The sequence below is a fragment of the Engraulis encrasicolus genome, chromosome 3, assembly GCF_034702125.1.
Source record: "Engraulis encrasicolus isolate BLACKSEA-1 chromosome 3, IST_EnEncr_1.0, whole genome shotgun sequence".
NCBI lineage: Eukaryota > Metazoa > Chordata > Actinopteri > Clupeiformes > Engraulidae > Engraulis > Engraulis encrasicolus.
The window spans coordinates 28,306,682-28,320,971 of NC_085859.1; the positions used below are offsets into that span (position 1 = coordinate 28,306,682).

Here is a 14,290-nt window from a genome sequence, read left to right on the forward strand (position 1 = left end):
TCGTCGTAGCGACGAGAGGCGGGAGACAGGGAGTGGTGATGCCCACTGGAGAGCAGCTCGTGCCAGCCACAACACTGATAAACCTCTGGAGACCCATCATCTCTCTCTCTCTCTCTCTCTCTCTCTCTCTCCCTCTCTCTCGCTCACATACTTGCACACACACACTCCCATTCTCCTCATTTTCTCTAGGACTCCCTCTCCTCCATCTTTCTTCCCACCCCTTTCTCGCTCTCTCTCTCTCTCTCTCGCTCTCTCTCTCTCTCTCTCTCTCTCTCTCTCTCTCTCTCTCTCTCTCTTTCTCCCTCAGCTACTGACTGAGAATGATAAACAGCAGAGCAAGGTAAACTGTGAAAAACATGCTGGGTCACACCAAACACCCAAACAGCCAGACGACAAAAGGGCCAGACGTCTGCTTTGTCGTAGCAAAAAACGCTAATGCGACCCCTGGCCCACACTAAGTACACAGTAAATTTGAGCACATTTACTGTGAGGAGTTAAATCCACATGTAGAGAGTAGGGCTATAGATCTACAGCAGTGGTTCTCAACCTTTTTTGAACAAACGCCCCCTTGACCTCATCATAAGCCTCCCAACGGCCCCTTGATCTCATCATAACCCTGCCAATGACCCCGTAGTATTGAAAAACAAAATAGACTAATGCCCCCCAATGGGAGCTAATCCCACCCCCACTCAGCTGCATCCTTCAACGCCCCCCTAAGGCTCACCAACGCCCCCCTGGGAGTCTGTACCACCCCCGTTGAGAAACACTAATCTACAGTATACATGACTGCTTATTGCAGGATATCTGTTAGTAAAGGTGGTGGGGGTAAGGCGGTAGGGCTGCACAATTAATCGAATTTTAATCAAAATCGCGATTTTGGCCGCCACGATCATAAAACATGAAAATCGCGATTTTATGGGAGGAAATTCAGTGTTCCATCTAAGCTGCGCGCACATGCAGACTTGTGCACTGCTCGCACGTTCTCAGCACAAAGACATTTCAGCCAATAGTAATATTGTTGACAACTGTCTCTGGGTGGAGGATAAGTCTGTGAACCAATAAGCGGACAGAGGGGGCGGGCGGCAGCATTTTACCAGGCTGGCTGGGAGTCGGAGACGGAAACCTCCGTGTCAGTGCACTCACTGCTGGGCAGTGGAGGGGAGTTGTTTCATCCTAATGGTGGATATATATGAGGAATTCAAACATTAAACCAGCCATTGCATGATGCTGGAGTCTCTGAAGGTGTTTTGAAACTATGTGCTTTGACCAGCAACTGTTTGTGATTATGGAAAACCAAGAGAAATAGCTTTAATTCTGGTCTAAAAAAAATCGCTAGTTAGCATGCTAACACAAACGAAATAAGCTAAGTAATGTTGTCTACAACAATTAGAGTGGCTGTTACTCACTTCTCATTAACACCAACCTGCGTGTAGATATCATAGCTGTTTTGGTGGACAAGTAATGTAAAGTTACATTGGTGCAGTGAGTTAAATTACAATGAGTGAAATTCAACACAATTTGTAGCTGCCATAGTTGCTTCTGCTTCCTACATTCTCAAATGTGTTAGCTTGCTAGCTTGACAAATGCACTGCAGTCCAAATTGGCAGAACCTAACAGAACCATAGGCAATAATACACATCATGAAGCTATGTTTTATTTAAATGGTTATGCTTTCATGCCAAGTCATGAAGTATTACTTTACAGAGCATATGCATATTATTAAATTCAAAAGTGACAGCTCTTCAGCACAGCCCTTTGATTTCTCAACTCACTCTCTCTTTCCCTAGTTAAAACCAAAGAGGGTTGAGACAAGAGGGCTTACTCACGTCATAACAGCGTAGTAGGAAATGATGGCGAGGGGAGTACTGAAATGTTATTCACTGTGGAACAGGTCATAGGACAGCGTGAATGTCTGTCAGCTGTCCTTAATTACCCCCAGCAATTACTGCTGACCAACAGCTGCCGTTACTTGGCCACAAATTATCCATCATGGTATCGCCCCCACTGACCATGTGCAAGGGAGTACGAAAATGGCATCCATCGCACCCACTGACCAATGACCATGCACAAGGGAGTTAATTTTCCATCTACTCGTGTCCTCAGGCAACACCCCCGTACTACACCGTGGCCAATGCATTCCCCGCCAAGAGATTGTTCTTTCTCTTGAGTTTCTTTGGTTAAAACACAGAGACCTCCTTCTAACTCTCCTACTCACAGGTGCACTACCTCCAGTCCAGAATTGAAATTAGCTGGGAATCATACAATAGACAGCACACACGTTAAGCTTATCAAGTTGGTTATGCTGCCATGCTTTTTGAGTGTAGGCATGCCATCATGCAGACCACAGCTTCTTGGTATGGCCTAGGTACACACATGTTCTGGTCTTCACTCACCCTGCCCTACCAATGTCATATTACAAATGAAACACATTGATTACCCCCACTTCCTGAAATAGACCCTACTTGTGTTTTTGCAAGTGATTTGGGAAAATACAGTGTGATGCCACTCAGTTGGCCTGTTGAGATCTTGCCACTGTAGGCCTATGGCATATTTTATCATATTCACTACATAACTTTACTGAAATTTTAAGAAACAGATTTGTTTTTTTTAATTTGGCTTTATTTTTTTTGATAGGCTACGCTGGAATTTGGGGGGGGTTGTAATCGTGATTATAATCGAAATCGCAATTTTGATCAAAATAATCGTGATTATGATTTTTTCCATAATCGTGCAGCCCTATAAGGCGGTGTCAGAAACATGCAACTATCATATTTGGAAAGGTCATGTTGTGCACATATGTAATATTTTATATTTTTGAAAAACGGTTTACACAGTCCTCTGATTTTTTTCTTCTTGACTTTAAGCTTTTTTTTTTTTTTTATTAATTCAATGGCATGATGACGTTTTGACCTTGCGACCAGGCTTGGCACATTATCTACAACACCTGTCTGATGGGGTGGAGTCAACTTAACCCTTACAGCTCTGGGATGTAAGCCTGTAGTGTGACTAGAGCCAAATGAATAAGGGATATTAGGGATTGCGAACTTTCTTTGCAAAAAACGTCTTTTTTTTTGCTCAGCACCTGGGATTGTGCCCAAGAAAAGCCACAAGTAAATATAATGTTTGAAACACTTTCTTGGTAAAGCAACTTTAGAAATACACAATACAAAATATTTTTTTCCGTGGACCTAGTCAAGGTTTTTTGCTGTTAACTGAAAAGCGCTGGGCAAAACCATGAATTGTAATCCCAAAGTGTAACAAACCGAATTTACAGTGTACTCTTCTAGTAAACTTGGTCCTACTCGTGTGTTGAATTCAAACTACATAATTTACTGTGTGCCACATGCCTAGGTACATTGATCAGCTGATACCTAAAAAGAGATTTGCCATTATTGCAATTTTCTTTGCTATTATTTAGTTTATGTGGCATAAGAATATGGCAATTGGAAATGAATCAAAATGAAAAGTGCAACACTTTTGGCTTTCAAGACCTTCTGAAACGTAGGTCGACAAGAAAACACCCCAGTAGCTACTGTTATTCCCCCCTGCAATGGTGAATCTGCAATTTCATTTTGACCTCTGCCAAGGAGGTAATGTTTTCTCCGCGTTGTTTTGTCTGTCTGTCTGTCTGTCTGTCTGTCTGTCTGTCTGTCTGTCTGTCCGTTTGTCAGCAGGATAACTCAAAAACTCATAAACGGATTTGGATGAAACTTGGTGGAGTTGTTGGAAATGACCCAAGAAATAAGTGGTGATTTGGATCACAAACCGGAACCAGGTCTTTTTCAAAGATTCTTCACCATTGCTAGTGTGCAAAGCTTCCTTGGCGGAGGTCTGCACTCTCAGAGTGCATTCTAATCTTGTATTGTATCTTATATTGAAAATGAAAGAGGAGAAAGGAGAACGCCACGGCTTGATGAAGGCAAATTCAGTAATAGCGTCGAGAGTGGGTGAAGGTGGGGGTGGAGGAGGATGTAATGTAATGGCTTGATGCTCTCAGGGCCATTAATTGGCCTTTTCCCTTTCGGACACTCCATATTTCATGCAAATGTGATGGCACCATAGGCCATTTAGACCACGGGACCTGCACAGATTCTCCACTCTGGCAAAAACAACCAAACAAACACTAAAGCACAGAATTCATCATATTTGTTCGGGGGGGGGGGGGGGGATCAATTCATGGTCCAATTATTTTCCCGTTTTCATAATAAGGCGGCACTTCGAAAACCTCTCGGGGTTTCGGTAATGTCAACAAAACAAGTGACTGCAATCTCTGCACCGGGCTTCTTAATGTGGTGAGCAGTGGACCATTAGAGGGATGAGTATGAGTACTGAACGCTTATTCTATGGTAAGCATTATTGTTTATTTGCGGTGCAGTGTTCGCAGTGACACACAAACACATGAAGTGGCCTCAAGGCACGAATAGACCAAGCACGACATGAGTGAGTCCAGTGACGGAAGTAATTGACTTTGAATTGGGTCGCGGGAGACAGAAGAGACAAAAAGCGATTCAGGCGACTAGGGGCGATTCATGCGACTTGAGCAACAGTTTGTAGTTCGACTTGAGTGAATATTATGCAAATTATCAACAGTGTTTCCCACAGAAATTTTGGAAACTATGGGGGCAGCCGGGTTTTATTTTGTCCGGGTGGGGGGGGGGGGTCTTCTGACACGGGCCTTTTTTTTGGGGGGGGGGGGGGGTTGTATTCTTGCAGCGTAAATGCAAAACGGCAAAACAATGACTACAGTATGACATTGGCGCATGGAGAAACTGTAGGCCTGGGCCTATATTTCAGCCATTTATATTTTGAGAAATAAGGCTACATAAGATTTTACCCATGACTTGTATAATAGTAGTACATTGTCATTGTCAAAAAATGCAGTACAGTGAATAATTTTTTTTACAACACAGTTTCATTCGTCCCTCATGCAGGGGTCTGGGAAACAATAATAAAACAAAATAGGAGCAGAGATAAGAATTTAAGAGCACTGTGAAATTGTTTACGCATAGACGAAAAGGGTCTTAGAGGGTAGGCTATGCCTTTTCCCCCACACATATCTGTAGGCGTACACATTCTACATGAGGGGTGCTGGTCACAGGGCCAGTTTTTTCCAAATTCCTCCCATTAAAAGGGCTGAACAACATATTACTCATTTATGTCTATATTCACATTCATTTACACATTATTTTCTATATGCAGCCCGATGTCTCCTCTGCTGTGTCAATGAAGGTCTGTCACCAAACTCATTACAACTGTAAAACAAAGCCTAGGGAGTGTTAGTAAACTCATCCCAACTGTCCCTTCTCTGAAGGTTTTTTTATATTGCTCCCAAACCCAAGTAAACTACAACAACTTGACTAGGCTTTTGATCCCTGTCTTTCAAGCACTTGTGGTTCTCTCTATAGCAGGGGTGCCCAACCTTTTTTGAAGTTGATGGTCTGCCGTGATCTACCAAGTCAAATTAAGGATGTCAGTATGATCACCATTTATTAATCACCATTATTATGAATAAAATGTTTTTAGTAGGCTACTATGGCCGTATCTTTTCGGTGTGTTTTTTAAGTGTATTGAATAGCCTATCTTTACAAAGCAATGCAGCACTGATAGTATGCAGAGATAATTTCAGTCATACACAAGTCATAAACAACTGAAACAATTTCATGATGATAAACATGATGATAAACATTTGGTATATAAAAGGCACATAGGCCCTATTTCTAAAATATGATGAAGCATTATCATGCCTTCAGTGGTATAGGCTACAAATTAAAAAGGGCTCAGAAATTCACATTTGTTATGGGTAAATAGTAGGCTACTATGAGAGAGAGAGAGAGAGAGAGAGAGAGAGAGAGAGAGAGAGAGAGAGAGAGAGAGAGCAATGAGAGAACTCATTGGATTGGTTAACACCCCTGTTAAGTGTGACTTCTTCTATGAAGGTTTTTTTTTTCAGCTCTCTGGGACAGTAGCACAGCACAGGCTTTCTATTGTGAGTTTGGCCAATCGTTTTGTCCACAACTGAAGCAAGAAACAGCACAAATTGAAGTGAATTCCATACATGTCAACAACTAACATTTCCCTTACACGCGGCACGCGATGTAAACGCAGTTAGCGATGATGCATGCGACTAGCGATTTGGACGAAGATCCTCGCATATCGGCGTGTCATAACGCATCGTTGCGCACATGTTCTGTCTCACCCGATGTTACACGTGTGCACACATGAATCAACTGTAATACCCTTACGGTCACTTCCTAATGCTTTCCCCTCATTCTGTGTTACCGTGGGACTACTTATATAACCAATACAGAGTCTATAGGATGTATTTACTCCAGGAGGAAAATGCGAAGGAAATTCAAAATCGTAATTCAAATCGTTTTTAACAAAAACGGATATCGTTTAAAAAAAAAAAAAAAAAAAAAGTAAAAAAAAAAATTTTTTTTTTTTTTTTTTTACATTTTCGTAAACTATGGCGGCCAAATTTAAACTATGGCGGGCCGCCATAGTTTCCTCAATGTATGGGAAACACTGATCAATGATGCGGTTCGGCCAATGGGAATGTTGGAATGCTTGCAAGTAATTAACTTTGTATTGAGTAGCGGGAGACAGAAGAGACAAAAAGCTATTAGGGCGACAAGAGGCGATTCAAGCGACTTCAGCGACAGTTTGTAGTTTGACTTGAGTGAATATTATGCAAATTAGCTATGATGCGGTTCGGTCAACGGGAATGCTGGAATGCTTGCATTCTGCCTGTAATGGACATACTCTCTCGCTTCTATCACTCATATCGCTCTTGCTGCACAGTCCAGCGATTATCTGCCACTTGGCTTGTGTATGGCCATGGCAGGTGTACTCGCCCGGTCAGAATGCGAGAGACATGAAACGGGGCATATTGTGTACGAACAGTGGGACAAGATCACAGCTTTAATGGCAAAGTTCTCTTCTATCCATCTGTGTCCCAACATCTATTGCACAGTGTATGAAAACATTCTCATTAATACAGTTCTTGTGGAAAGAAAAGTTTAGGTGCCCATTTAATTCTGCTGTGATTTGGGCAGCTGAAGTTTTATTGTTTTTTTTATACAGTCCGTGTTAGCACCTTCACACGCCTTCCAGACAGTTCTTGTGTCCATAGTTAATCCTGTTGGATATGGTGCATCCTTCTTGGTGATATGCTGACATTACCCTGGATACCGTGGCTCTTGATACATCACAAAGACTTGCTGTCTTGGTCACAGATACGCTAGTAAGACGTGCACCACCAATTTGTCTTCTTTTGAAATCTGATATGTCACCCATAATGTTGCCTTTCAATATTTTGAGAAAAACTGATCTTACCCTGCTAATTGAACCTTGACACCCTGCTCTTACTGGTGCAATGTGCAATTAATGAAGACTGGCAACCAGGCTGGTCCACTTTAGCCATGGAACTTCCCACACTAAAATGACAGGTGTTTCAGCTTTATAGTCCAATCCCTGTAGAGCGTTCCACTGATGGAACTGTGTACATTACAATATAAATTACTATAGATCGATAAACATAGCAAAAAAAACCTTACATTCTTAATGAAGAACTCCAGGGTGGCATAGGCTATAGCCATGCCATCGTGTGTGCTGGTTCCACGGCCGAGCTCGTCCAGGATAACCAGAGAGCGAGATGTTGCACGCGCCAAAATCTCAGATGCCTCCACCAGCTCCTCCATGAACGTGCTCCGACCTCTGGCGATGTTGTCGGAGGCTCCCATCCTGTCAGTTAATACAGAAAATAGTATAATTCAAGTGTATAGAAAAAAATACCTGGGTTGAAATGAGTCCTGGAGTGCATTTCTCGACAACGTCATTGCTAACCAAATGGTTAGTAATGATCCTTTCAAGATGGGGTGCTGAACTACTGTATACTATAAATATTAATAAATAAATAAAACTGAACTATAAAAAATGATCATGTTTGCCTATGTTTCATGCAAATCCTCAAAAAAGCAAACCGGCTTGAGGCTGGTTTCCGACGGAATGGGGACAAAAAAAACCCACTGATTGCTCATGGGGTTATTTGACTTTGATTGTGTTATGTAAACAAAAGTGTTAATTTAAAGGGCAATGGAATTCTCCGGCTTTTCGAATTCCAGAGAGTGCCTGCTTCATCACTACATTTACATTATGTTTTTATTTCCGAAATTATCATTCAGAATTAAATACTTCCGTCGAGTTTACTTTGATCTTTCATTTAATTCTGAATTAAGAAGACTTTACATGACGTTTTCAAAGCAGAATTAAGCTTTATTCAGAATTAAAGTCAGTCAATTCCGAATTAAATGTCTCATGTAAACGTAGCAATTGTCCTCGTAATAAAACAAAACAAAAGAACCGCAGCAGCATCAGCCTCCAGTAATCTGCCAATTATCACCAGTCATCAAATTAGCAGGTGCCTTTTTTAAACACTAATTATAATTACGCAGACAGTGACGTGGAAAATGAAAGCCAGCTGAAGGATGTGACCAGCTCATAAATCACGGGGATGTAACAGTAGCCTACAGCAGAGTGTCCCTCCCTACCTCTCTTTAGCTAGCTGCCAAACATGGCGGTGGCAAATTACACTAATAAAATATCTGCCATCAATTATCCGGGAGCACCCTCCACTTGAGTGCGAAATGCGGGGAGGCTTGATGACTAACCGGGTCACTTCCACTGCAATTGTCTGGCATCACATGGACGAGTGTCTACCGTCACAGACAGGAAGGAGAGAGGAGAGCAGAAGAGAGGAGAGGGCGAGCTGTTGAGGAGAGGGGAGGGGAGAGGAGAGGAGAAGAGTGGACAGGAGGATGAGTTGAGATGGGAGAGGAGAGGAGAGGAGAGGAGAGGAGAGGAGAGGAGAGGAGAGGAGAGGAGAGGAGAGGAGAGATATCAGTACCAGATGGATTGTCTACCGCCACATACAGAGAGAGAGAGGGGAGAATGGAGCGGTGTGGAGGAGAGGAGGGAAGAGATATCAGCAAATGTGATGGTTGGTTATCATCACGCCTGTTAAACTGATGAAGATGATCTAGTTTGCTTGATTCATGGGCTGTATTAATAAAGAACCAAACACCAGCATTTCAGGTGTTGTTCATGACATTGCGGCTACGTTTGGATAATTTTTGAGTTTTATAGATATTCAATTTTTAATTTTTCAATTTATCATAATTCATATTCTAAGGGTTGTTGTATTCCAAGCTGATTGTGTAATATGTAGAGCCAGAAAAGAGCTTTCAAACAACACCACAGACATCTTTTTGTGACTAACACTGACTGATATAATCAAGGCTGAATGTATAGTGTCCTACCCTCATTTGTAAACCTTCGCTAGTCTGTTTCTCCCTTAATATTCATGTCAGATTCAAACCAATGCAGTTCTGGGGTGCTACCTTGCTACTAAAAAGGCACACCAAGTATGATTGAAATCCGGGTCGGTCGGGTCCCAAAGTTTCTGATTTCACGTGAAATGACCCTTATTTATGTGTTCTGATGAATTGAAGACCACCCCTCAATAGAGTAATAAAGAGTAAGAGTGAATAATTATGTAACTTCTTTTGAAGAAACATGTTATCGAATAGCTCCATTAAAATTGGCCATTACAACACTGTATGTGGCACTGCTGAGAGTGCTTATTTTTCTCTCCAGGGAAGGTTTCAATTTGTTTTCCGATTTTTGTGTGCCCAGACCAGATGGAAGTGCACTTAGACCACAAACAACGTGGTTCCAGATTAGCTTTCCCACAACACGGCACCAGATGATGCCCTTCTTAATGCAGCATGCAAATTACAGCAGCACATGATCTCTGGTTACACACAGCTCAGCCCTTTTCGCTCGCTGGTTCACAGAATATCCCAGCCACTTGGGGAGAAAAAGCAGCATCTCTTCATAACATTCATAACAAACACAAAAGCCAGCTTTGCACAGAGGGACAGTGTGTAAACGAAGTGACTCAGAACCATTTCCTTTTCAAATACCAACAGGACATTAATTTGTAATTATGATGAAAAAACTTTCAGGAGAATACTAATGGGACATTTTACGGGCTATCAATTTAAACAAATCCCAGATTTTCAGAATGGAAAAAATATCAAGATCATGGTCAAAAAATTGCAGATCACTAACAGTCAACATACATCTTCAAAATAAGTTTGTACTATTAAGCAATTTGTATTATGGGTATCTTATTTCAGTTTTGATTCATTGAACAGCAAGTAAAGATGGAAACATTTCAGGACTAGTCCATAATCAGCACGTGATCGCCAACAGCCTGTGCTTCTTCAGTTTCGTTGTACGTGTACAGGGAACTGTATGTTGGCAATAAAAGTCTCGATGTCTAGAAGAGTCTGTAGGGTTTTCGACGCCAATTTAAACTAACCACCGCTGTGAGATTTGTAACGGTACAATACTGAGACTCCCCAGTGCCATGTTGTGAGACCCTGTCAAGAGTGAGAGCCCTTCTTCTAAACCCTTGATTTGACACAAGGGGCCGAGGACAAGAAGTGCACGCTCTGCAGTCTGTGGCAGAGGGGCTGATGAACATGCCCTTAGGGGGGGTCTCTCCCCTCCTTTAACAATGGCCACTTCTACCATAAGAGTACATGAGGAAAATGCAGGGCTGGACTGGGGGAGAAATAGGGCCTGGGCACTTTTGGCTGAAAGCGCCCCCCTCATAATTAGTGGTGCATAATTGACTCACCGGTGGGCCCTGCATTCTTGTGGGCCCCTATTTTTAGAAATGTAAAACAAACAAAAAAACAGAAAAATTCTGAAAATCGGGGCCCACAAGGGTGCAGTGCCCACCGGTAAATGCCTGCTATGCCAGATGGCCAGTCCAGCCCTGGGAAAATGCCAAGAAAGAAAAGTGGAGGGAAAGTGTTGTTAACAAACGCTTGCCTGACAGACAATTTGCTCCAACGGTACCAGTGACTGGTAGGCACTCTGTCACAACTGAACATGTCACAACTGAGCTTAACAATAAAAAATACAACATGTGGCAGATATTAAAAGAGGGTGAGGTCGCTGTAAAGTACAAAGTGTGATATTACTGTACATATTTTTTTCCTGTGTACTGTAGCTCCAGGTCACTTCACGTTTCCATAACAACCCCTGAAGAAATGACAATTTGCTTTGTAATCCCGTCCACAACTCAGGAAGAACACAGCCACTGCATAACCCCAGGACACCGAGCTTCAAACGCATACAGAGAAACAACCGTAGCAAAAAAAAGGAAAAAAAAATGTCTTCAACCTATCTTCTAAGACCTCTAATCAGCATACACAGAGGAAACAAACAGTGTGACCAATTTGCCTGGCAGTCTCTGCTAACATTGGTCTGACAAGTGTTTCTGCTTATGGCTTAAAGTGATCATTTCTTTTTATTAAGACCATTAAATTGGATGGAATATTAGCACATACTGTATAAAGACAGTCAGGTTGGTTGGTAGGCTGGCAGGCAGAAATAAGAACAACAAAGACAGGGGGGTGGGATATCAAGTAACAGACCTTCACCGTTCTAAGGAATGGTTAATACTTAAAGACAAACCGAACAGTTTCATTCAGTGATTGCATGTAGCCCGTACCATTATCTAATATGGTTTAATTTAGCACACACACACACGCACGCACGCACGTCTTGCATTGAATGTGCATACAAGTATTACATTAGGCCTATGTGATGTGCACTGTATACAAGTGTATAGCCTGGATGGTTGTGGAGCTATCCCTTCAGGCTGGACTTTAATTGGCCTCTGTGCTAACCTGATCTTTACAAGTTAATTAGCGGGAAGAAAAACTCACAAAAGGAGAAGAAAGGCAATTAGCTTTGGTTCCCCTGATACACGATCCCACAGAAGAAATGTTAGAAACAATAAAAAAGGGAACAACAAAAAAGGAAACAACAAAAAGAGACAATAAGTAGAAATTATGTTACAACATCTTCTTTCCTTTCATTGAAGGTTATAAATGAATTAGATGTGAATAAATTCATTGTACAGTAATAAAATGTTGGTTAGAACAATCTTGGTATCTACCATGAGCATAATTACACCAACATCATGCTACAGTGGCAAATCATGGAGTCATTTCATTAATGAATGTGCATTTTTTGACCTCAGAAGCAAATCACCCCCCAACCTCACCCCCCAACCAATACCAGTGCTTCCCATACACACAGTACACAGTGGTCAGTACACACAGACACTGAACACCACAAATTGATCAACAGCAGCACATATATGTCAATGGGGGCCCTACATGCATACCATTTGCACTGGCCCTGGTTTTTTGCCCTCTGTAGCGCTCCCAAAATGCTACTTGCTTTGTGGGAAACACTACACACAGAATAAAAAATGCATACAGAAATGGGTCAACACTTTTCAAGTAAAGAGCATCCTTAATAAGCTATGAGTCCCGAACTGCATTTTAAAGAGTGTAATGTAGTCAAGGCCATAGGCAGCACGCAGTTGCTTTAGTAGCAGTAACGAGCACAGTAACATTTGTCTGCCGACAATGAGAACAAGACCAGGAGGCCTACTGTACAAGCAAGCAAGTGAACCAACGCAACGCAAAGGAAAGCACAGCAAAGCAAACGAACGAGCACCTTTTGCGGAGAACCAGATTTGTTTCCATGACAGGATTAACTCCTTTTTTTTTGCTTTAAAGAGGGAAAAAGCGTACTAATGAACCATGCAGGGAGAACCCTCCACTCGCACCCACCTCTTACCCCCCGCCCCCCCAAAGTCCACTGAGGACAGATGGACTTAGGAGAAAGAGTAAAATCTACTGGAAACGTTGAGGAGGCTCTTTTCCGCTTCGCCAAGTCAGCGTAAAAAAAACCTCGAACGGCACAATCAGTGCCCATGAACATGCTGAAAGAACACAGGAGTTACACCTGTTCCTAATTAGACAATTGCATGCATGTGTGTGCGTGTGTGTGTGTGTGTGTGTGTGTGTGTGTGCAGCACTCTGTTGTTGTTCACACTGAGTACCACTGCTCCCTTTGTACAGATGCAAACAAACACACATACACAGACTCACTCGCACACAGACTGACTCACATGCACACATACACACACACACACACACAAACATCCAGACTCATGCACATACACACACACGCACGCGCACGCACGCACGCATGCACGCACGCACACGCACACCCAAACTCATGCCCAGAGTCACAGACACAGACTCACAGACACAGACTCACAGACACAGACACAGACACAGACACAGACACACAGACACAGACACAGACACAGACACAGACACAGACACACACACACACACACACACACACACACACACACACACACACACACACACACACACACACACACACAAACACACCTTTGGTTGTGTATCACCAGAAAGCAGTCTGCGTGTTTTCCTAACAAGGTCTCTGTTGCCATCAATTAAACAGGGGAACAGCCCAAGAGCAAACAGAGGGCGAGTGCCGATATCACACAATGAAAATTGATGACAAATATTGCAGACAGACGCCGCTGGCAATCTAACGGTCATCTGTAACCCCACCAATTGTTTGATTGTTTATCTAAAAAGAAAAAAAAGAAATCAGATAACATGCAAATGTAAAAAATGAAAGATTGAAAGATGGCAAGGGGTATTTCATCCATCATTCAATTATCCATTGGACAAGTGGAGGGAGGGGGGCGGGCCGGGGGGGCTGGGGGATCGGATGTAGGGACAGTGCAACGCTGGACAGGACAATGCTTTCATCATGCCATTTTTCATGTCCAAAGTAGGAACATTGAAAAGATTACTCAGGATTAGTGTGGATGTTGCCGTCTAAAAATAGCCACGCGCGAGAGAGAGCCCAACTCTTGTCATAAGATGGATAGGACGAGGCAAACATCTGTTGCACTTCCTGTAGTTTAGTCTAGTATGTCTGATTGTCAATGATTTCCCTTCTCTCGCAATGTTTGAAAAAATAGCAATGAAAAAAATTGGGATCTCTTACGTAATTCAGTCAGTGTAAATAAAATGCATACAATAATGTAACAGAGTTTGGTCTTTCCTTAATATTATTTGGTATTTTTGACAGAGAGGGAAGTAGAATGGCATTCTCTTTTTTCGCAATGTTTGATGAAAAAAATAGGGATCACTGAATTCAGTCACCGTATAAAAAAAATGTAAACAATAATGTTGCCGAATTTGCTCTTCCTTAAATATAATGTGGTATTTTTGACAGACGGGGAAGTAGAATGACATTTGACATTACACAGATAAAATGTGACTTGCTGTGTTCAAGAGGAAAATGCGAT

General features: G+C 42.3%; 1 protein-coding gene across 1 annotated transcript in view; it reads right to left on the minus strand.

The window, feature by feature from the left end:
• Positions 1–14,290, minus strand: part of msh3 (mutS homolog 3 (E. coli)) — a 91,042-nt gene that overhangs the window by 14,637 nt on the left and 62,115 nt on the right. Inside the window, exon 19 of the mRNA XM_063193709.1 lies at positions 7,557–7,743. Within this exon, the coding sequence (XP_063049779.1) occupies positions 7,557–7,743 (187 nt within the window). The remainder of the gene's footprint in view (positions 1–7,556; positions 7,744–14,290) is intronic.